General features: G+C 39.9%; 1 protein-coding gene across 1 annotated transcript in view; it reads right to left on the reverse strand.

Moving 5' to 3' along the window:
* DYNC2H1 (dynein cytoplasmic 2 heavy chain 1) overlaps positions 1 to 23,958 on the reverse strand; it is a 339,893-nt gene that overhangs the window by 164,770 nt on the left and 151,165 nt on the right. Inside the window, 5 exon segments of the mRNA XM_025465708.3 lie at positions 14,297 to 14,369; positions 15,285 to 15,416; positions 18,424 to 18,501; positions 19,218 to 19,268; positions 20,926 to 20,991. Coding sequence (XP_025321493.3) covers positions 14,297 to 14,369; positions 15,285 to 15,416; positions 18,424 to 18,501; positions 19,218 to 19,268; positions 20,926 to 20,991 — 400 coding nt within the window.

Here is a 23,958-nt window from a genome sequence, read left to right on the forward strand (position 1 = left end):
ACTGTTAGGGTGAATCATCCAAAACTACTCAATGAAAATAAAGAGGCACAGATGTTCACTGCATTGTGAATTATCACAGGATAAAACTACTGAAAAATCACTGGGATCTTAAATTTTGACCATGCAGCTTTAAAATAAATCATTTCTTAGAGGAGGGGCAAGACAGCGGAAGAGTAGGGTCCCCAAATCACCTGTCGCCACCAAATTACCTAGAAAACCTTCAAATTATCCTGAAAATCTATGAATTCGGCCTGAGATTTAAAGAGAGACCAGCTGGAAGGCTACAGTGAGAAGAGTTCGCGCTTCTATCAAGGTAGGAAGACGGGGAAAAAGAAATAAAGGAACAAAGGCCTCCAAGGGGAGGGGCCCCGCGAGGAGCCGGGCTGAGGCCGGGGCGAGGGTCCCCAGGACAGGAGAGCCCCGTCCCGGAGGAAGCAGGAGCTGCACCGACCTTCCCGGGCGGAAATGGGCTCGCAGGGAGTTGGAGCAGGACCCAGGAGGGCGGGGATGCCCTCGGGCTCCCGGGGACACTAACAGACACCTGCGCCCCGGGAGAGTGCGCCGAGCTCCCTAAGGGCTGCAGCGTGCACGGCGGGACCCGGCGGGACCTGGAGCAGCTCGGGGGGGCTCGGGGGCGGCTCCGCGGAGGGGGCTGCGGGGCGGGAGCGCTAATCCAACAGCGCAGGCTCCGGAGCACAGGGCGCCGGGACACAGCCCAGGATCCGGCCTTCCCCGGGACAGGCAGAGGCCGGGAGGGCCCAGGACAGCGAGGACGCTCATGCCCCGAGCTGAGCAGATCAGCGGCCCCGCCCCGGAGCCTCCAGGCCCTGCAGACCGAGAGCTCCTGGAGTTCCTGCGGGGGCTGAATCCAGGTTTCCAGAGCTGGCCCCGCCACTGGGGCTGTTCCTCCTGCGGCCTCACGGGGTAAACAACCCCCACTGAGCCCTGCACCAGGCAGGGGCAGAGCAGCTCCCCCAAGTGCTCACACCTGAAAATCAGCACAACAGGCCCCTCCCCCAGAAGACCAGCTGGACGGACAAGTTCCAGGGGAAGTCAAGGGACTTAAAGTACACAGAATCAGAAGATACTCCCCCGTGGTTCTTTTTTTCTTTCTTTTTTTGTTGTTGTTTTGTTTTGTTTTTTTTTTTTTGTTTTGTTTTTTGATTTGTTTCCTTCCCCCACCCTTTTTTCCTTTCTTTCTCTTTTTCTTCTTTTTTTTTCCTTTTTTTCTTCCTTTTTTTTTCACTTTCTCTTTTCTTTCCTTCTTTCTCTCCTCTCCTTTTCTCCTTTTCCCAATACAACTTTCTTTTGGCCACTCTGCACTGAGCAAAATGACTAGAAGGAAAACCTCACCTCAAAAGAAAGAATCAGAAACAGTCCTCTCTCCCACAGAGTTACAAAATCTGGATTACAATTCAATGTCAGAAAGCCAATTCAGAAGCACTATTATACAGCTACTGGTGGCTCTAGAAAAAAGCATAAAGGACTCAAGAGACTTCATGACTGCAGAATTTAGAGCTAATCAGGCAGAAATTAAAAATCAATTGAATGAGATGCAATCCAAACTAGAAGTCCTAACGACGAGGGTTAACAAGGTGGAAAAATGAGTGAGTGACATAGAATACAAGTTGATAGCAAAAGAGGGAAACTGAGGAAAAAAAACAAACAATTAAAAGACCATGAAGATAGATTAAGGGAAATAAACGACAGCCTGAGGAAGAAAAACCTACGTTTAATTGGGGTTCCCGAGGGCGCCGAAAGGGACAGAGGGCCAGAATATGTATTTGAACAAATTCTAGCTGAAAAATTTCCTAATCTGGGAAGGGAAACAGGCATTCAGATCCAGGAAATAGAGAGATCCCCCCCTAAAATCAATAAAAACCGTTCAACACCTCGACATTTAATAGTGAAGCTTGCAAATTCCAAAGATAAAGAGAAGATCCTTAAAGCAGCAAGAGACAAGAAATCTCTGACTTTTATGGGGAGGAGTATTAGGGTAACAGCAGACCTCTCCACAGAGACCTGGCAGGCCAGAAAGGGCTGGCAGGATATATTCAGGGTCCTAAATGAGAAGAATATGCAACCAAGAATACTTTATCCAGCAAGGCTCTCATTCAAAATGGAAGGAGAGATAAAGACCTTCCAAGACAGGCAGCAACTGAAAGAATATGTGACCTCCAAACCAGCTCTGCAAGAAATTTTAAGGGGGATTCTTAAAATTCCCCTTTAAGAAGAAGTTCAGTGGAACAATCCACAAAAACAAGGACTGAATAGATATCATGATGACACTAAACTCATATCTCTCAATAGTAACTCTGAACGTGAACGGGCTTAATGGCCCCATCAAAAGGCGCAGGGTTTCAGACTGGATAAAAAAGCAGGACCCATCTATTTGCTGTCTACAAGAGACTCATTTTAGACAGAAGGACACCTAGAGCCTGAAAATAAAAGGTTGGAGAACCATTTACCATTCGAATGGTCCTCAAAAGAAAGCAGGGGTAGCCATCCTTATATCAGATAAACTAAAATTTACCCCGAAGACTGTAGTGAGAGATGAAGAGGGACACTATATCATACTCAAAGGATCTATCCAACAAGAGGACTTAACAATCCTCAATATATATGCCCCGAATGTGGGAGCTGCCAAATATATAAATCAATTATTAACCAAAGTGAAGAAATACTTAGATAATAATACACTTATACTTGGTGACTTCAATCTAGCTCTTTCTATACTCGATAGGTCTTCTAAGCACAACATCTCCAAAGAAACGAGAGCTTTAAATGATACACTGGACCAGATGGATTTCACAGATATCTACAGAACTTTACATCCAAACTCAACTGAATACACATTCTTCTCAAGTGCACATGGAACTTTCTCCAGAATAGACCTCATATTGGGTCACAAATCGGGTCTGAACCGATACCAAAAGATTGGGATCGTCCCCTGCATATTCTCAGACCATAATGCCTTGAAATTAGAACTAAATCACAACAAGAAGTTTGGAAGGACCTCAAACACGTGGAGGTTAAGGACCATCCTGCTAAAAGATGAAAGGGTCAACCAGGAAATTAAGGAAGAATTAAAAAGATTCATGGAAACTAATGAGAATGAAGATACAACCGTTCAAAATCTTTGGGATGCAGCAAAAGCAGTCCTAAGGGGGAAATACATCGCAATACAAGCATCCATTCAAAAACTGGAAAGAACTCAAATACAAAAGCTGACCTTACACATAAAGGAGCTAGAGAAAAAACAGCAAATAGATCCTACACCCAGGAGAAGAAGGGAGTTAATAAAGATTCGAGCAGAACTCAACGAAATCGAGACCAGAAGAACTGTGGAACAGATCAACAGAACCAGGAGTTGGTTCTTTGAAAGAATTAATAAGATAGATAAACCATGAGCCAAGATTAAAAAGAAGAGAGAGAAGACTCAAATTAATAAAATCATGAATGAGAAAGGAGAGATCACTCCCAACACCAAGGAAATACAAACGATTTTAAAAACATATTATGAACAGCTATACGCCAATAAATTAGGCAATCTAGAAGAAATGGACGCATTCCTGGAAAGTCACAAACTACCAAAACTGGAACAGGAAGAAATAGGAAACCTGAACAGGCCAATAACCAGGGAGGAAATTGAAGCAGTCATCAAAAACCTCCCAAGACACAAGAGTCCAGGGCCAGATGGCTTCCCAGGGGAATTTTATCAAACCTTTAAAGAAGAAACCATACCTATTCTCCTAAAGCTGTTTGGAAAGATAGAAAGAGATGGAGTACTTCCAAATTCGTTCTATGAGGCCAGCATCACCTTAATTCCAAAACCAGACAAAGACCCCACCAGAAAGGAGAATTACAGACCAATATCCCTGATGAACATGAATGCAAAAATTCTCAACAAGATACTGGCCAATAGGATCCAACAATACATTAAGAAAATTATTCACCATGACCAAGTAGGATTTATTCCTGGGACACAAGGCTGGTTCAACACCCGTAAAACAATCAATGTGATTCATCATATCAGCAAGAGAAACACCAAGAACCATATGATCCTCTCATTAGATGCAGAGGAAGCATTTGACAAAGTACAGCATCCATTTCTGATCAAAACTCTTCAGAGTGTAGGGATAGAGGGAACATTCCTCAACATCTTAAAAGCCATCTCCGAAAAGCCCACAGCAAATATCATTCTCAATGGGGAAGCACTGGGAGCCTTTCCCCTAAGATCAGGAACAAGACAGGGATGTCCACTCTCACCACTGCTATTCAACATAGTACTGGAAGTCCTAGCCTCAGCAATCAGACAACAAAAAGACATTAAAGGCATTCAAATTGGAAAAGAAGAAGTCAAACTCTCCCTCTTCGCCGATGACATGATACTCTACATGGAAAACCCAAAAGTCTCCACCCCAGGATTGCTAGAACTCATACAGCAATTCGGTAGCGTGACAGGATACAAAATCAATGCCCAGAAATCAGTGGCATTTCTATACACTAACAATGAGACTGACGAGAGAGAAATTAAGGAGTCAGTCCCATTTATAATTGCACCCAAAAGCATAAGATACCTAGGAATAAACCTAACCAAAGATTAAAGGATCTATACCCTCAAAACTATAGAACACTTCTGAAAGAAATTGAGGAAGACACAAAGAGATGGGAAAATATTCCATGCTCATGGATTGGCAGAATTAATATTGTGAAAATGTCAATGTTACCCAGGGCAATTTGCACGTTTAATGCAATCCCTATCAAAATACCATGGACTTTCTTCAGAGAGTTGGAACAAATTCTTTTAAGATTTGTGTGGAATCAGAAAAGACCCCGAATAGCCAGGGGAATTTTAAAAAAGAAAACCATATCTGGGGGCATCACAATGCCAGATTTCAGGTTGTACTACAAAGCTGTGGTCATCAAGACAGTGTGGTACCGGCACAAAAACAGACACATAGATCAATGGAACAGAATAGAGAATCCAGAAGTGGACCCTCAACTTTATGGTCAACTAATATTCGATAAAGGAGGAAAGACTATCCATTGGAAGAAAGACAGTCTCTTCAATAAATGGTGCTAGGAAAATTGGATATCCACATGCAGAAGAATGAAACTACACCACTCTCTTGCACCATACACAAAGATAAACTCAAAATGGATGAAAAATCTAAATGTGAGACAAGATTCCATCAAAATCCTAGAGAAGAACACAGGCAACACCCTTTTTGAACTCGGCCACAGTAACTTCTTGCAACATACATCCACGAAGGCAAAAGAAACAAAAGCAAAAATGAACTATTGGGACTTCATCAAGATAAGAAGCTTTTGCACAGCAAAGGATACAGTCAACAAAACTAAAAGACAACCTACAGAATGGGAGAAGATATTTGCAAATGACCTATCAGATAAAGGGCTAGTTTCCAAGATCTATAAAGAACTTATTAAACTCAACACCAAAGAAACAAACAATCCAATCATGAAATGGGCAAAAGACATGAAGAGAAATCTCACAGAGGAAGACACAGACATGGCCAACATGCACATGAGAAAATGCTCTGCATCACTTGCCATCAGGGAAATACAAATCAAAACCACAATGAGATACCACCTCACACCAGTGAGAATGGGGCAAATTAACAAGGCAGGAAACAACAAATGTTGGAGAGGATGCGGAGAAAAGGGAACCCTCTTACACTGTTGGTGGGAATGTGAACTGGTGCAGCCACTCTGGAAAACTGTGTGGAGGTTCCTCAAAGAGTTAAAAATAGACCTGCCCTACGACCCAGCAATTGCACTGTTGGGGATTTACCCCAAAGATACAGATGCAATGAAACGCCGGGACACCTGCACCCCGATGTTTATAGCAGCAATGGCCACGATAGCCAAACTGTGGAAGGAGCCTCGGTGTCCAACGAAAGATGAATGGATAAAGATGATGTGGTTTATGTATACAATGGAATATTACTCAGCTATTAGAAATGACAAATACCCACATTTGCTTCAACGTGGATGGAACTGGAGGGTATTATGCTGAGTGAAGTAAGTCAGTCGGAGAAGGACAAACATTATATGTTCTCATTCATTTGGGGAATATAAATAATAGTGAAAGGGAATATAAGGGAAGGGAGAAGAAATGTGTGGGAAATATCAGAAAGGGAGACAGAACATAAAGACTGCTAACTCTGGGAAACGAACTAGGGGTGGTAGAAGGGGAGGAGGGCGGGGGGTGGGAGTGAATGGGTGACGGGCACTGGGGGTTATTCTGTATGTTAGTAAATTGAACACCAATAAAAAATAAATTAAAAAATAAAAATAAAAAATAATAATAATAAAATAAAATAAATCATTTCTTTCAAAAGGAAACAAAAAATGAGTCAAAGAAACAACTCAAACCTTTATTGCATTTTATTTTACTCAGATAAAATATTAAAATTTAAAAAAAGAAATAATTTGCAGGTAAAAAAAGGATATTAATCTTGTACTTTTTAGGTACCTAAGTAAGAAAGTAACAAATTAACATAAAACTATTACAGGTGGTTAAGTATTATCGATTCATTCTTCCTCACTCGGCCTATCCTCTCCAACAAAGAGACTGGCAAGCTCCAGTGTATGAAATTACACTTCCTTCATTAGCAAGAAAGGACAACTCTAAAATGTACCACAAACATCAATAGAAAGAAAACTGACAACCACTATCGAACCCAATGTACATCAACCAATCAAATAGGAAGATACTCTTTAGAAATGGAATCATACTCAAGCCTAGAAAAAAAAAAACAAAGTCCCACATTTTGTGGTAGACCAAAGGCTCTGTTTGTAGATTCCCAACCCCTGTGCTTCTGTGAAAGCACTCTGCAGGCACAATTACAGTTCCGGACCATAAAATAACATTCCCCTTGATTATCCTAGTAGCCAATGTAATCACTTGGATCCTTAAGTGCAGAAAAATTTCTCCAGCTAAAGTCAGAGAGGCAGAAGAGAGAAGCAGGATTGAGGAGGCAGAGGAGAGAGCATGGCCCTGCTGCCCATGACCATGGAGGAAGGGGAGAACCAAAAAACCCTAGTTGCCTCCAAATGCTGAGGACGCCGCCAGCCACAGTGAGGGAAGGAGGACCTCAACCCTACAACAGCATGCAACTGAATACTGTGAGGAGCCTCGATGCATTTGGGGATACCTCCTTATGAGCCTCCCCTACAGGCCATGGAGCCAACACCTGGATTCAGCCTGTGGGACTCGAAGCAAGAGTCCAGGCCAACCCAGTAGGACCCCGAGAGAGGACACAGGTATCGTTCTCAGCTGCTCATTTGTGGTGGTTTGTTACAGAGGCAACAAAAAAAAAAATAATTATGCATGTCCTTATGTCCTCTCCATTTCCTCTTGGACACAGACTTGATGAGACAGATGGAGCCAGGGAAATGAGGTGTCTCGGAAGGGCTGTGGGCATGGACCAGAGGATGAGCTCTGAAGCAGGAAAGCCACAAGGTTCACATAGACTCTTGAATGGAGAGCCCCCCGGGGCCGCTCTAGCACCTCCCAGGAACATGCTCCTAATAACCCCAACATACACAGTACAATACTTGCTCAGACTAGTCACCTTAGAAAGTCAAAATTCAATCGAAATTACTCAAGTCTGAATTTAGCATCTGGTAACTGCTATTTTTAAAAAGTAATGGAGTAGATTTGGCTAGTATATTAAAGCTTGGTTTGGAAGATTAAAGTGACATGCCTAAAAATTTTGAGGATGGCCCTATTTTGAAACTGACACTACTTTCATAAACATTTTTTTAAGTTACTAGTTTAAAGTTTAGAGATTATAAAAAGGACTGCTAAAACTAAATAAAAATCTTTTCCATAGGAATTATGCTTGAGAAATTACATTTGAGATTAAATCTTTAGAATTTGATTAAAAAGATATGTGCTTGTCATTCTCTAGCAATTTGAATTTTTAAAACTCATACAATAAAAACTTCCAATTTATATGAAAACTATAATAATAAAACCATTTGACCAAATACAAAATCATCCAGCCATATACCAGCATACATAACTTTCACTTAAAAATAGGCAGAATATGATTTTAGAAGTATATTAAACTTTCAAAACATTTGAATATGTGAATATCATGAGGTTTTTGGTTGGTGCCATTAAATCTTAAATGTCATTTAACCTGGAGATAAAATGGTACCACAAGAGCAGTATTTCAAAGAGTTGGTAGAAGGTCAAACTACAAAGTCAGTAAGAGAGGTCTGAACAATAAAGTATAAAGAGCAAATTTCCAAAGACTATGGGAGTGAGGAAAGAATAGACACTAAAGAACCTCTCTGAAAATTGCCTTGTTTTACTTAAACTTGCAATGAGTTATAGAAACAGATAATAAATATATAGATAGGCCAGAAACATGTCGGATAGTGTTGAGTCCTATTATAGGGAATTAACACAGGTTGATGTGTTGGTCCTGTTTGGTGGCCCAGAAAGACCTCTCTGGAACTGCAGTATTATAAAGCTAACATCTGAATGAAGGATTCAGCACTTCCATGCAACACCTGGTGCTCAGCACAACACTGTGCATTATGCTTGAATTTTAATAAAATAACCTTTTTCTTTTTAAAAGAAGTATTAAAGGGAGTAATAATCTTTACTACTGCAGAACTAAGAAGTATTATTCAGGTCACTGGAAGATATTCCTATATTAAATAAAATCTCCAGAAAAGGATCCAAAAAACAAACAAACAAACAAACAAAAGAAGGAAAAGCACAGAGCAGAAAGATGGTGCAAAGGTCTGAAAGCAGTTTTTCCCACAGGTACATGGGGAACAAGCAAGAGTGGTACAGTTGAGGTCAGAGAAGCAAGCAGAGTCTTATAAGCTTATGTAAGGAATCCGGATTTTATTCTAAGTGGTCTAAGAATATTTTGGAGATCGTATACAAAAACTGAGATGATCTAGTTTCAATTTTTAAAGACTACACAGCTGTATGAAGAGAATGGATTGGAAAGGAGGCAAGAGCTCAAGTAGGGAGACCAAGTCAGAACAAGCATTTATAGTGCCTCTGTTCCAGAAATGAATTTTTTAATATTTTATTTATTTATTCATGAGAGACAGAGAGACAGAGACAGAGAGAGGCAGACATAGGCCGAGGAAGAAGCAGGCTCCCTGCAGGAAGCCTGATATGGGACTCGATCCCGGACCCCAGGATCATGCCCTGAGCTGAAGGCAGATACTCAACCACTGAGCCACCCAGGTGTCCCTCCCAGAAGTGATTTAAGATCCCTCTTGAGGCTTGTATTCTAGTTGGAGAACACACAATAACAATGTGTCAGATGTTAGCAACTGTTATGGAGGAAAGTAAGTCACGTAAAAGAGCAAGTAGGAGTACATTATTTTATACAGAGTGCTCAGGGAAATCATCACTGAAAAAGTGACATTTGAGCAGAGAAGCAGGGAAGATAGTGGGGAAAGGAGTGAGCTCTCCTGGAAAGAACAGCGGGTGCAAAAAGGTCCTGAGATGGCAGAAACACAGTAGGTACTCCAGAAGAACAGGCAAGGTCTCTTATGGTTGGAAAGGACTGGAAGAGGGTCAGAGTGGAAGGAGCAGGGATCTAAGGGGCAAACACAGGACTGGAAGAGCTAAGACCCTTTAAGACAGGGTAAGGATACAGGAAAGATGAGGCCATCAGAAGACTCGGGCCTGAGGAGCTCTATGATCTAACTGGTATTTCTAATGGCCCTGTGGCTGCTCTGTTGAGAATAAACTGGGAGTGGGGAGAAAAGCAGCCTGAACAGCGGTAATCCTGTTTATGTGCCAGTGGCTGAAACAAAGTGGGTAGGTGGTAATGGAGGGGTGAGAAGTGGATTCTGAATGCATTCTGAAGACAGAGCCAAAGCTACGGCAGTTACCGAGGTGAGAGAGGATAACAGTTTGCATTAAATTAGTAGCAAATGGAGCAAAGTAAATTAATTCAGAGCAAATGTTAGAGCCAAAAAAACTTGCTGGTAGATGGAGTCTGGAAAGCAAAGGACAAGGAGGAGGGGTTTCTCCCAGGTATTTGGTATGAGCAACTGAGTGGATACTGGTATAGACAAGTCCAAGTTCTAGGTCGGTCCTGTTGAATCTGTGTGACATGACGTTCACGTGAAAATATCAAATAAGCACTTGGACAGAGGAGTCTAGAATTCCAGGAGGTCAGGGCTAAGAACAGGAGATAAAGAATCAGTAATTCACGGATAGCTCTGCAAGCCAGCAAGTTTACTAGAGAGAGAATGTGCTGGAAGGAAGAATAAATAGGCCAACATTTTGAAGACATGCCGAGAAACTGCCCATATGGGAAAATGACAAGGAACAGCTTGAAATGGCTGAGGACTGAAAGAAACACTAACCCAGAGTAGAAAGTAAAGAGCATTTAAAGGAAGTATACAAAACAGCTCTGTGGAGGTAATAGAGCAATCCTGGGGGGCTGCTAGGTAGAAGCAAAGAGCGAGCGAGCAGGACAGAGTGAGCGCAGAGTGGCCGTTGCAATCTCACCAAGACACGCTGCCCACACGTCCTGCTGCAGAAAGAGAAGCAGCTGGAGGGGGGCCATTTGTGAGACAGGATTGTTGCTGACAAAATGGTCCCTTCAAGGAGGTGAAATTGCTGACGGAGAAGGGGAAATGGCAGGAGTAAGAAACAGAGCAGATAGGTTGGCCTTTCACTGGAGCAGGCCACTCACTCACAGGGACATGATAGAGATAACGAACAGAGCTCCCGTATGGCTGCTGGGAAGGTCTGACAATGGGAGTGAAGAACTCCTGTCTCACTGCTCCTGTGTTTCTAAAAAATGTTGGTAAAAGGCCACTTCCCTCAGCTAACATCCAAGTGGCAGATGCAGGGACAGTTTTCACATTAATCATATGCCCACTATCCAGTTACTACCAACATGGATGTCTGCGTTTGGCAACACACTAAACATTTCGGTCACAAGACAAAGTACGCTTTGGGTATTTGTTAACATGGACACTAGTATCTTTGTTCAAATACCTCATTTTCCAGAATCAGAAGTTAGATACTTGTAACTTTTAAAGGAGTCAGCCTTTCAAAATGCACTTTATACATTAATGGTGCAACCACCCAACTACTTCAGTGTGAGAACCAGTTAAAACACATGACATGTAAACTGACTCCTAACTCTGGGAAATGAACTAGGGGTGGTGGAAGGGGAGGAGGGCGGGGGGTGGGGATGACTGGGTGACGAGCACTGAGGTGGGCACTTGACGGGATGAGCACTGGGTGTTATTCTATATGTTGGCAAATTGAACACCAATAAAAAATAAATTTATAAAAAAATAATAAACTGACTCTAGTGGGTATCTTTTGACAGTAGCAGTTCTTCCCTCATTTCTGGTAGCAGACCCTCCTCCACCCATGACCGCTCTTGGGGAAACTGCTATTGTATGTATTTCTGGCAGGATGAGCTGCAGAGCTGATCATGTTACCAAGCCAAGCACATCAGAGTCTATTCCTGGGATTCTGAAAGTGAGGCTGGGAGGGAAAGCTCTCTCTCATCACAAGCTTTAAATTCTATCCCAGGAGGCGGGCAGCCTCATACACAGAATACATATGAGCTCAAAGGCCAAAGGCAATACACAGGCAGGAAAGAGATAAAGACACAAAGAAACAGAGACACAAAGATGGAGTGAGGGGAGAGAGAAGAGAAATGGAAGGAGAATGTGTAAGGCTGGGACTAGGAAAGAAGGCCCACGTTGCTGGAGTCCATGAGACCTACGGGCACCGAGGCCAGCCCTAGCTCTAGCTTCCTGGGTACTGGTTACAGCACTGCCCTTCCTCACTGGAGTGGGTGTGAGATCAGCACCTATCACTTGCAACCAAGAGTTAGTGGACATTCCGCCAGACCAGAGTAAAAATGAGCAGGGACACAGGCAAGCCATCAGACAGAGAGACTCTCCTCTTCTTGCTCAAGGGAAGGTAAGCCAGAGCACATGCAGGTGCATCTCCACAGACCCAGAGCAGCCAGCTGGGTGGCCAGTCTCATTCGCGCCTCAAGATGTTGTGCACCTGTGTGCGCATGTGTGTTCTGCCAGAGGGGGAAGCAGAAGATGGCCGTTAGGTGAAAAGCTGGACTGATGGGTAGTAAGGGTTGAACGGTGTTCCTCCAAAACAGAGAAGCTGAAGCTATAATTCCAATACCTCAGAATGACCCTACATGGAAGCAAGGTCAGGACAGAGAGAATTAGCTTCAGACAAGGTCATATTGGAATATGGTGGGCACCTACCCCCACATGATGGGGCCTCATTAGGAGTCAGACATGTGAAGAGATACTCAGGGAAAATATCATGCAGATTATGCAGTTGTGACCCAAGAAAGGCCAGGTGGCCAGCAAACCACTAGAGGCCATGGAGGGGCACAGGTGGATTCCCCATGGGTTTCAGAGGGAGCATGGCCTTGCAGTAACATTGATTTTGGACTTCTAGCCTCCAACACCAAGAGACGACAAATTTCTGTTGCATGAAGCCACCTGGTTTGTGATACTTACAGAAGCCCCAGGAAACTGCTACACTAGGTTAGATTGCGGGTGAATGTGTGTGGATAACTTTATACATGTTCATGTGAGCACCTGCCAAAAATATCCCTCCACACTGAGGAAAAATGTGACCCCTTCAGTACTTAATAAGAACATGAACTAAGGAGCAGGATCTGAATTCTGTTGTTTATTAGCTATGTGATGTTGTTTCCTCATTTTTAAATCAGTATTTAGAAATAGCCCTTCGTGATGCTAGTGTGGGGATTAAGCGAGCAAATATGTGTGCAGCACAGACTTGTACCCGGCATATAAAAACAACGATTTAAGTGTTACTGTCATTTGGATCGTTACAAACAGCCACGTTTAAATGAAAAAGTGTGTTTACTAGAACAAAACTGAAGCTGAGACAATTTCTCAGAACAGGACCCTAGTATGGACAGCTGGGTGGCTCAACATTTGAGTGTCTACCTCTGGCTCAAGGTATGATCCTGGAGGTCCAGGATCAAGTTCCGCATTAGTCTCCCTGCATGGAGGCTGCTTCCCTCTGTGTTTCTCATGAATAAATAAAATCTTAAAAATTAAGTAAAAAAGAATAGGACCTGGTACAGTCAACTCTAACAACTTTACAAGACAACAGAAGAATGATTAGTCCGTCCTGTCAAGTTTTCCAGTGATGAGTACTGAAAACCCAGTATATTTTTTTTCAATTTCCTAAAATTCTTTGCTAAGCTTATTTATATGAGAAAATCTATGAACAAAAACATACATAATTATTAAAAAATAATTAAGACAAAAAATAATTAAGACAACTTCCACATAAAATTTCATATATGGGGCAGCCCGGGTGGCTCAGCAGTTTAGCGCCGCCTTCAGCCCAGGGTATGATCCTGGAGATCCAGGATCGAGTCCCACGTCGGGCTCCCTGCATGGAGCCTGCTTCTCCCTCTGCCTGTGTTCTCTGCCTTTCTCTCTCTCTCTCTCTCTCTCTCTCTGTGTCTCTCATGAATAAATAAAATCTTTAAAAAAATTTTTTTAAATTTCATATATGAATAAAATGTTAAATAGAAATGGAGGATTTCTAGAAAAAAATGTCAGCATACATCTTCACCTATGCCAGAATTTTCATTTCCAAACTTCCTGTGGTTTAAGAAAACAGATTCGCTATTCTTAGATGACTCCATTTCAACTAAAATACTTTACATAGTCTTTCTTTAACATAGTTTTCCAAATTCTCTTGAGAAAAATCAAAATATGCTATAGTTTACTTACAAATGAATAACTTCATTCTTTCTGAGAAGACAGATTTTAAAAATGGATTGCATAGATTGTAAGCTAAAAGACAAATTCTTCATTTTTTGCTTAGAGCAAAAAATAATTCATTTTAAAGGCTTTTCTCCCCTTAGGATTATGGGTATTACTTTATTTTACTTTAGTTATCTAAGTCAAACACTTGATTCCCTGCTTTAAAGTCCTAATTAAGAACAAATGTATAAATGTCTAAAGTGTTTTCACAATAAAATAATTTTTTAAATCTCAAACACTATTAACTAAATATAGGATGTCAACGATGCATCAGATTTACTACAAATTAGTGTAAACCAGTCACATGCAACATACATTTATTTTTTAATCCAGTAAGGGTTTTAAGATAAGTAGAATGAAGGAAAAGACTTTATAATCTTCTAAACCAAGGGTAACATAAACTCAAATGTAAATTAAAAACCAAATAATTCCGGTCAGCAGTCTAGGTCTAGAAAAGTACTGCACTTACCCAGAGTTTTACATGCAAACAGAGCCATGGCACTTTGCAATCTGTCTGGTCTGAGGGCCTGTACCACGAGAACCTTAAAATAAAGTGTGGGGCATTTTTAAATAGTAAGTTCCCCTGAGAACTTTAAGCAGTAGTTAATGTTAGTTAATTAAACAAATATTTACTTAAATACGTGAACACTGATCACTGTTCCACAATACTTTCTTACACAAACTGTCACAACAGTTTTATACAAAGATACGTCCTTAATAGTGAAAACTTTTACTAAAACCCATTTACTGCCTCAAGCTTCTCATCTGAGTCAGCAGGAGCATGCAGTAGCCATAGGTCTCACTTTGTCTTCAGTATCTGACAAGGGTCAAAAGCAGGTGAAAGCAAGAGCATATACATGAGGCCTTCTGGTAACCATCGAAGAGAAGCCCTCAAATCCTAAGATTTTCAAATCACTATTTTTACAGTCAATCATGTATAAACCTAGATGTTTCTGTTTTCAAATAAAGTTCTTCTTAGCTTTCTTTCCTTCTTTTTTTAAACTGTACTTGGTAAAGGGGCATTCAGTGTGGAGAGACAAGGACAAAAGCGCCCGCAGCCAAGGAAGAGACACAAACCAGGGTCAGTGACCCGGAGGACCTGCTCCTAGAGAGCCCAGCCACTCGCAGCCTGTGCCTCCCCAACTGATGGGGCAGAACCCATCAGCAGGTTCACTACTCTGTTGAGATCCAGACTCGGAAAACTTGCCAGGACTCTTTCTCTATGGCACACTCTTTGGGTGGAGACAGGGGAGGAGGCGGAGGGAAGAAGTAGGGCTACAGGGGGACATCCTATCCAGAAATTCTGCCAGTGACATCCCCCCCACCCAGGCAGATGGAAAAGCTGAAAGCCTTTCCCCGCCATAACATTATGCCACACCCAAAGGCAGAGCTTTCCTTGAAATAGCTTCTGAATACAAAAGAAATGTCAGATATTTTTATGCATTGAGATAACTCACCTGCTGAAATGAGGACACTTTCTTTGCCAGAATAGATGGAAACTCTTGCTCACACACCGAGCTGTGATAGTATGTCCGCCACAGAGCCACGTCGTCAAAGCAGAGGGTCTGATAAAGACTGGGGAGGGCAATCTAAAACACAAGCACAGCCCCACACAATGAGCCACAAGCACATGTGAAAGAGCCACAAGCACTACTGAAAGAGTAAACTAAAACCAAGTACCAATGGGCATGTGTTGGCTTCTTTCCCCCCTTCACACTGGCTCCATCTGCTAATTTCTAGATCAGAAACATGGTATTGGACTGCTCCAACCCATAAGCAGGTAAAATTAAACATTTCCCAAGTAGCACGAAAGCAGTATGTGCAAGTGATTGAGTCTTATCTCTACAGAAGAACCTCACCTTCTGGAGAAAGGACAGATGTGTGTGAGTGTGCACGAACCTGTGCCTCGCTTCAGCTGCACAGGACGATCACAACCGCCAACTTTCCTGCCAACACCAAATCCTGAGGAAAGCGTGTGTTTCCTAGCCCACATCCACTTATGTCCCATTCATACACATGTTGGCTTCCTTGCCCCTAGACGTTCTAAGTCTCTACTTATTAATCTCTACCCAAGATTTCTCATCAGTTCCTACTGAGCATTCAGCATTCACCTTAAACACCACCGTCTCAGGCAGCCCCAGTGGCCCAGCAGTTTGGCACTGCCTTCAGCCCAGGGCCTGATTCTGGAGACCTGGATCGAGTCCCACATCAGGCTCCTTGCATGGAGCCTGCTTCTCCCTCTGCCTGTGTCTCTGCCTCTCTCTCTCTCTGTCTGTCATGAATAAATAAATTTAGAAAATCTTAAAAAAAAAAATGCCACCATCTCTCAAGGCTCTGCCTTAACACATTTGTTCCCTTCTACCTCCAAGACTACCATCTTTTCCAAACTTGGTTTTTCATCCTTCTCAGCCTTACTGAGGTATCACTGACAAAATCGTATGTATTTAAGGAATGCTCTCATAAGCATTTACACTGTGAAATAATTACCATAATGGAATATATTCACACTTGTTAATAATATTCTCTTATAGATGGATAGATCACACTTTCTTCATCCATTCATCCACTGATGAACATGTAGATTGTGACTATATCTTGGGTGAATTATAATAATAAACATTTCCTTTGAATTTATACCCAGAGGTAAGAAGTAGGACTGCTGGAGCATACAGTAGTTCTAGTTTTAATTTTTTGAGGACACTCCACAATGTTTTCATAAAGGCTGCGCCAATTTATATTCTCACCAACAGTGTACATTTTCCCTTTTCTCTATCACGCTGCCATCACATGTTATCTTGTCTTTCCAATTATAGTCATCCTAAGAGTTGTGAACTGGTACCTGTGATTGACTTTGTATTTCCCTAATGATCAATGATGCTGAGCACCTTATTCGTATATATGTCAGCCATTTGTATGTCTGTTTTAGAAAAAGGTCTATTCAGGTCTTTTGCCCATTAAAAAATTTTTTGAGTATATTTTGAGTATATATGTTACATTAGTTTTAGCTATACAACTATGTCATCACAAGCACCATCTCTCTCCACACAGTGCTATCACATCACCACTGACTCTGTTCCCTGTGCTGTGCCTCACCTCCCACGCCCCTTCACCTGACTTTGCCCATCCCCCCTTCCCTTTGGCAATCTCTCTTCCAAACTTTTATCAACACTGGGCTTCAAGATGAGAAATGTAAATCTGTATATATGGATAACTGTTATTGAAAAGAATGGCGAATTTGGAAGATTTGTATCTGCAGTACTAGAATGTCACATGGCATAAACATAAATCAAGTACTTAAGGATGCTTCATCCAAGTAGCTATATTCACTTCTAAATAACCCATTATATTGCCCAAATTTCATTATGTAACTTGACTAAAATTAAACTTACACAGTAGAAAATTAAGTATATTTCACTTTCATTATTTTTAATAAGTGATCTAAGCCTATTAGGATAACATTTGATGGTAGTCTATTAAATTTAGTGGCAATTAGTGTATAAGGGCCTCCTGCTACCAGTTTATGCTCCACATTATATAATCATTCTGTTTTTGGCTAGAAATGTGGGATGGCCATAGTGCAGTAGGCAGCATGCTGGTCTCCCAATAGACACAGGATCAAACACCAGGGGTATAGCTCCAGTAGGGTGCCAACCATATCACAAATATGTTCTCCCTGTCATCCTCCCTACAGGGCAAGTGGGCTCAGTGCTGCCTCTCTGTATTGTAAAACCGCAATCTGGACTCCATGGGCACTGTGCTGACCAGCAGTAGGAACTAAATAAATGGCTGATGAGAAAAAAGATTCACTGACAACAAAGCAGGATCTACTGACTCTATTCGATAAAAACCTACGAAAAACAGGCAGTACAGAGTCGTGGTAACCAGCCCAGACTCTGCCACCAGGAGCCCAGTATCAAATCCTGACTCTACTTCCTAAGTCACCATAAGCAGAGACCACATCGTTCTGGGCCTGGTTTTCTCATCTGTCAAATGAGGACAGGAACAGGAGCTTCCTCATCAGACTGTTGGAAACATACAGTGAAGTGAGCCACTTTCACGCTCTGCATAACGCTGTGAAAACAGTAAGTCCCCAGCAAGCACCTCTACTCTTGCTGTTTTTACTACGTGCCACTGTCACACGACAGCAGATGTAAGGCGCAGGGAAGGAAAAAAGGAAAAGAAACATACATATAGATTTTGAGAGAAGGAGGTTCATCTCGTTTTGTGTTCCCAACTAAAGTACCAGTGAGGCCTGAGTACAGAACACAGACGAAACTGCTGGCAGTTGGGCTTCTGAACTGCAATTCCTGCTCTCACCCTGTCCTCAGCATCCACCTTACACCCAGGAACCAATGTAAGTTGGAAAGTTGTATGAATGCATACATTCAAACGTGTATGTTGAATGAAAGATTTAGCTATAGATTAAAGCACTAATCAGAATAGAATAATCAATTCTTTACTATCCTTTTACCCAGGGATTTGATGGCATATTCACAGAAATATCAACACTAAGTATAATAGGGAGCATGTAAAAAAATAAACGATTTAAGTACAGGAAAATTTTAAATACCCCCAAAGTAGAAATGTCATGAATACCTTTAGCGTTGCCACTGCCCAGCTTCGCTCCTGGTCTATCCACGATGGGAGTTGATCACGGATTCTTTGCTGAGAGTCCTTTATAGGAAAAATTATTCTCTTTTGGTATATTTGGTAAAATTCAGACTTAGAAAAATTAACAAGTGACTAGCTAATTTTATGAGCACTAATTTTAAAAAATTCTATGTATTACTACTTAAATTTACAAGTCACTATGATAAAATTCGATATAACAAGGTATAGATAACAATTTACATAAATGTATTCATTTTCATTGTGCATAATCTTTTATGAAACTTCAGAAAAATGGAATAAAATATAATGAACTGCTATAAATTTTGCATTTCAGACATAATCTAGATTTTGCAACACATTTCGGGTTATGTTGCTTTGAAGAAAAATATTATTCATTACATGTTCAGACATAAAATTAGTAGAGAAAAAGCTAAATTTGAATGACATTATCAAAAATTTAAAAAAAATCTTAAACAAGTTATGTAAGAATTTTCCTAGTCATACACAAAATTTTATTTTCTCAAGATCATCAAAGTCTTCTTGGAATAAAACATATACTGAAAGAAATTGTATTAGTTTCTTAGTATTTAAGTAGTATTATTCTGATGAGAATAAATGTCTTTATGTCTATTTTAAAGTACAGTAGGAGAGACAAGAACATGTTCCTCTAAAGTATAATTTCAACAGTACTTTAAAATTCCTGTGAAGCAAATATCTTATGAAGTCAAAGCCAGAAATATTTTCCCGAAGAGTGAAATAATTTTGTTATTTTTACTTACAGCTTTCCGCAACATGTCTCCCACAACCACACCTGTAAACGTATCCCATTCCTATTGAATAAAAATATGAGTAAAACAAGAAATATAAAAATACTAACCACTTAACAGAATTTTTTTAATTTCCCTATAAGATGGCTTACAATGCAGCTTTCTAAGGATGTGGAAAACAAAAAACTCACCTTCCCACTTCTGGTACATCAACATCAAGAATGAGTTCATGTACCAACATAAAACATTCATATGAAAACTACCAGAAACAATTTTACTCAAGCAAAAAATAACTACAATTCCTATATGTATATATAATGTTTCATCTATAAGTTTACGTGTTCAGTGTATGTCCTATTACATGAGATTTTTCACTAATAAATAAGCACTTTATTGGTGTACCAAAAAATTTTAAAATTGTGTATCCTGGGGAAAAAAATAGAGAAAAGTACTTCCATTAAGTTATCTTTACCAACAGATTAGAAGAGGACTGCCATTATTCATTTTTTACCTTAATCCACAAAATCACAACAGATCCAATGTTATAGAATCTAACACTCCAAGAAAATCTATTACTTCCCTTGAGCTTCCCCTAGTGTCACATATTATTTGTTACATACTGGTCAGCAAATAAAGAAAACACATAAAATTTGAGAGCAATATAGAAAAAAAAAAAGATTACTTCCTGCCTCCACCCAGCCTGACCACTCACTCCTCTTACTGAAATTATACAATCACATTAAAGAAGCAGTGATTGCTATTAGCAGCTAGGAGTCAGAGAAAAATGTTCTCCTTTCCCAACATTTAATTATACTCCAGGAGGGAAAACTAGGGAATATTAAATCTTTCACAGTGTGGAAAATACTGATCATGGTGGACATCATTATACAGGAGGAGGGAAAGGCATCAAAGCTAATGGTAGAAATAAAGGAGTCAAATTAAAGAATTCAGGAGAAACAACACAAGTGAACCAGAGCACGTGGAATCAGAGAGAACAATGAGAAAACAGGCACATGGAAAAGTCTGTGCTCTTTTAAGTATTCAAATCAGGAGAATCCAGGACATAAATAGAATCTGACCAAGGAGAGTTAAGGGTTACAAGGTCATGGTCCGTATACTAATCCCCCCCACACACACACTCTCCTACTCTACTCTCACTTTATGATATTGGCCAGAAAATCACTTACAGATAATTCTTTTTAAATATTAGCACACCAGAGATGGATTGGTTAGCTCTAACTTGACGGAAGTTCTTTTCAAGTTGGAGACACGTGATATGGCAGACCAGAAATAAAGTTGTAGATAAAGAAGATAAATTACACATGAAAAAGATGAACATAAGGCTTTGAGCTCAAGGAAGCTTCTGAGAACTACCCAGCCTCTGGCTTCACAGGCTGACTGTAGCTGGGTACCCCTAATGTGTCAGTACGTACCTGCATCAGCTTGAGTGCCTGGATGGGGATGAGAAGCCATGGGCGGGGGTTCAAAAAGGTCCAGGCATGGTGAGAAGTCCCACTACCTCACCATCGCTGCCCAACCCCGGGCTCCCGCGAAGAGGAGAAGCGGACATGAGCATCTTACACTACATGTCTAACTTAGTAAAAAAACTAAAAGGCTTATAAATACTTTTCAGACTAAAGTTACCGCTAATCTCACCATAACTCTGCCCATTACCAAATGTCCTTGTAACTCTAACATTGTCCTCCTTTATTCCACTTACATTCTCTTGAAAAAGTTCAGGATGCATGCCTCGAACAAAATGCAAAGCGAACATCAACTGATCTGCCTGTAAAGAATAATAAAATGTTATCTTGCTGTTTCTAAACTTGTGTTTCTGGAAAAGCTTAGTCCTGAAATTTCAGTTCACAAAATCTGTGTTCTATCTTTAAATTATTTACTTCTATCAATATAAAATGTGACTGTTCAGGTAGCACCTACACAGGGCAACACTTCCGAGTTGGGTGGGAAAGATAAAGAACCCAAAGTTTTAGAGAAAAATGCTAAATATTAGTCATGATATACATCTCTTTAAAAAAAATAGTTTTATTTAAGTACCTGAAATCCAATTTTGAGGTCTGAATTCTCACTACTCATAAAATCAACCTCCTACATCAGGACTCTTCTATTTGTCATGTGTATGCTTACATTATCCGAAACATTCTATATGCCCCCTAAATCAAGACATTTCATTTCTAAAAAGTTATGCAAAGGGATGATAAATGTATTCATAGATAAGAAATGAGGATATTTATTGCAAGATTTTTTGTTATGGAGGAAAAACTGAAACAATCTTAAATGTTCAAAAATTTTTCATAAATAATATTCAAAATATGTAGCATAGCCCATATTATAGAAGGAGGAGCAATATGGATATACATATGCAAAAAAATGGAAATGTGGTATCAATTTTTATAGCTGATTTAGTTTACAACTATAGGTTTTTATTTTTCTTTATATTTTATAAGTTTTCTAAAATAAGCTTATGTCATTTCTGTTAAAAAATTAGTAAATGTTTATTAACAACAAAAAACCACATCTATTCAAGCACTGTATTTCCCACTAGTTTATAATTTAAGCATTTTATACAGCTTCTCCCATACTAAAAATAACACTTTATATCTAATACGTGCATAGGATTATAAATCTACACACGGAGTAACCATAAGGGCTATAAAGATTACCAGCTAGTGATCTTTCATGCAAGAAAGTCACCCCTCTGTCAGAAAGATTCAATGTCTTGAATAATACAATACAGAAGAATAATTTACTTTATAAAAGTATATTTTGGGTATACAGCAAGTACTCAACAAATGCCTATGTAGTGAATAAATAAAAACCATGTGTTCACAACCATAACATAGGCAATGACTAAAAAAATCTCAAAGTAGAAAAATTTATGCAGGTGCAGCCACCACTCAGGTGTGGGAGAAAAACATTACAACCAACTACCATGTGTATGAAGTAATTCCCAGGTGACTTAAAGATATAAAAAGCAAGACATGGCCATTTCGGGAGATGTGCAGTGTTCTTAGGTATCAGAAAGAATTCAGGTCTGGGGTTGAACAGTAACTGGCTGGATAAGCCACTAAGATGCTTAATGCACATGGTAATGGATATTTAAAATGCATCTCTCATCTAAGGTAAAGAAATAATGATTAAGATATATTTACACACAAATTCACACACAGTATTACTACATTTATCTTAGCCATTTCTTCCTTTGACCTAAGGAAAAATAATGCAGTCTCTAGGGTTAATTAAGAAAAGGCAAAGCCCTGCCATTCTATGATTCTTAGATTAGCCACTGGGGTCGGTGGGCTAACTGTTGATTATTAACTGAGGCCAAATTCCAAAATGTTGGCAAAGAATAAGCCACATAATATACAGTCCATAAATACATAATAGTGGCTCTCCTTCTCTCTGCTTTCTGGTCCCAGAAAACATCATGGCCTCAGGGATAAGTATATAATCACATGACATCATCCACAGATAATGACATAAGGTGCACTTTATGCTAATGACCTACATGAGGCCAACCAAGATCTGGGAGAACTAAATATGCTCCTTATACTATAATTGTCCAAAATACTTAGGTTACTGAAATAAACACTTCTGATCTACTGGGGAAAAAAAGAAGAATGACAAAACCAATAATCTCAACTGAAACTGCTTGACAGCTTTCTCCATTTCTCCATTTGTTTTAGTTTATTAAAAGTCTAAATTTTCTGCTACAAAACAAGTCAATTATTTTTTGTTTCAGGTTAAGTTGCTTTCCCTTGGCTGTGATGTGAATATTAATAAGCCTCTGTTTCAAGGGTCTGTTGCTGTCACACTGCTGTCACCAATACAACAGCTAAATCAGCAAGAGAGACTGGCAGGCAGTTTAATGTGAAGCTGATTGCTAAAAATCCCAAGTTCTTTCACTAAAAAATGAAATCGGTTCCCTGCTAAGTCAGATGATAATGTACCTCATTGCTTTAATAGTAATGTGCTTTCTGAATTGTGATTCAATACTGAAACTCCACAGAATGCTGAATTCACATTGAATAACTTTAATATTACTGATGAAAAAATATGAATATTATAAACCAGATATTTAATCAGTGGATTAAAATAGGTCGTAAGAATAATACATGATAGCTTTTTTAAAATGAGTGAAGTTGTTCACAACAGAAAAGTATCTCTCCAGACAAGCAATAAAAAATTCCACTTGGGCGCTATGATGTCAAAAGTGTCCAACCTTACAAGCTCTCCTCCCATGCAATAAAATGCTGGCTGTAGCCCAACTTACGTGTATTTTAAAAGATAATGTGACTTAAAAGAAGTAACCCTAACTAAACTTCACTGATATATTAAATCATTTTGGTACTGAACATGTATTATATCTACCCCTAATTACATTACAAAATACATAAGGATTTAAATCTCATCAGTATATCTAATGTATTATTACTAAAAATAAGAATATATAAGCAGAGGCACAGATATATAGTTTAGAAACAGGAAATACCTAATACACTATTAATCTTTATGAAAGTTGATCTTTTCACCTAAACACTTTTCAAGAATAATATTTATTTATAACATATATACTTCCCTAAGGATTTTGGAGGCACCTTAAAATAAGTTCAGGTCTGTGATATTTTCACAAATCATGGCCTATTTTAGTGTATAGGTCTTGAAAGGAAAGTAAAAAAGCATTAAATATATTAGAAGAGTGAGTGAAATGAAACTTTGCCGCTTTAATATATTT

The sequence above is a fragment of the Canis lupus genome, chromosome 5, assembly GCF_003254725.2.
Source record: "Canis lupus dingo isolate Sandy chromosome 5, ASM325472v2, whole genome shotgun sequence".
Lineage (NCBI taxonomy): Eukaryota > Metazoa > Chordata > Mammalia > Carnivora > Canidae > Canis > Canis lupus.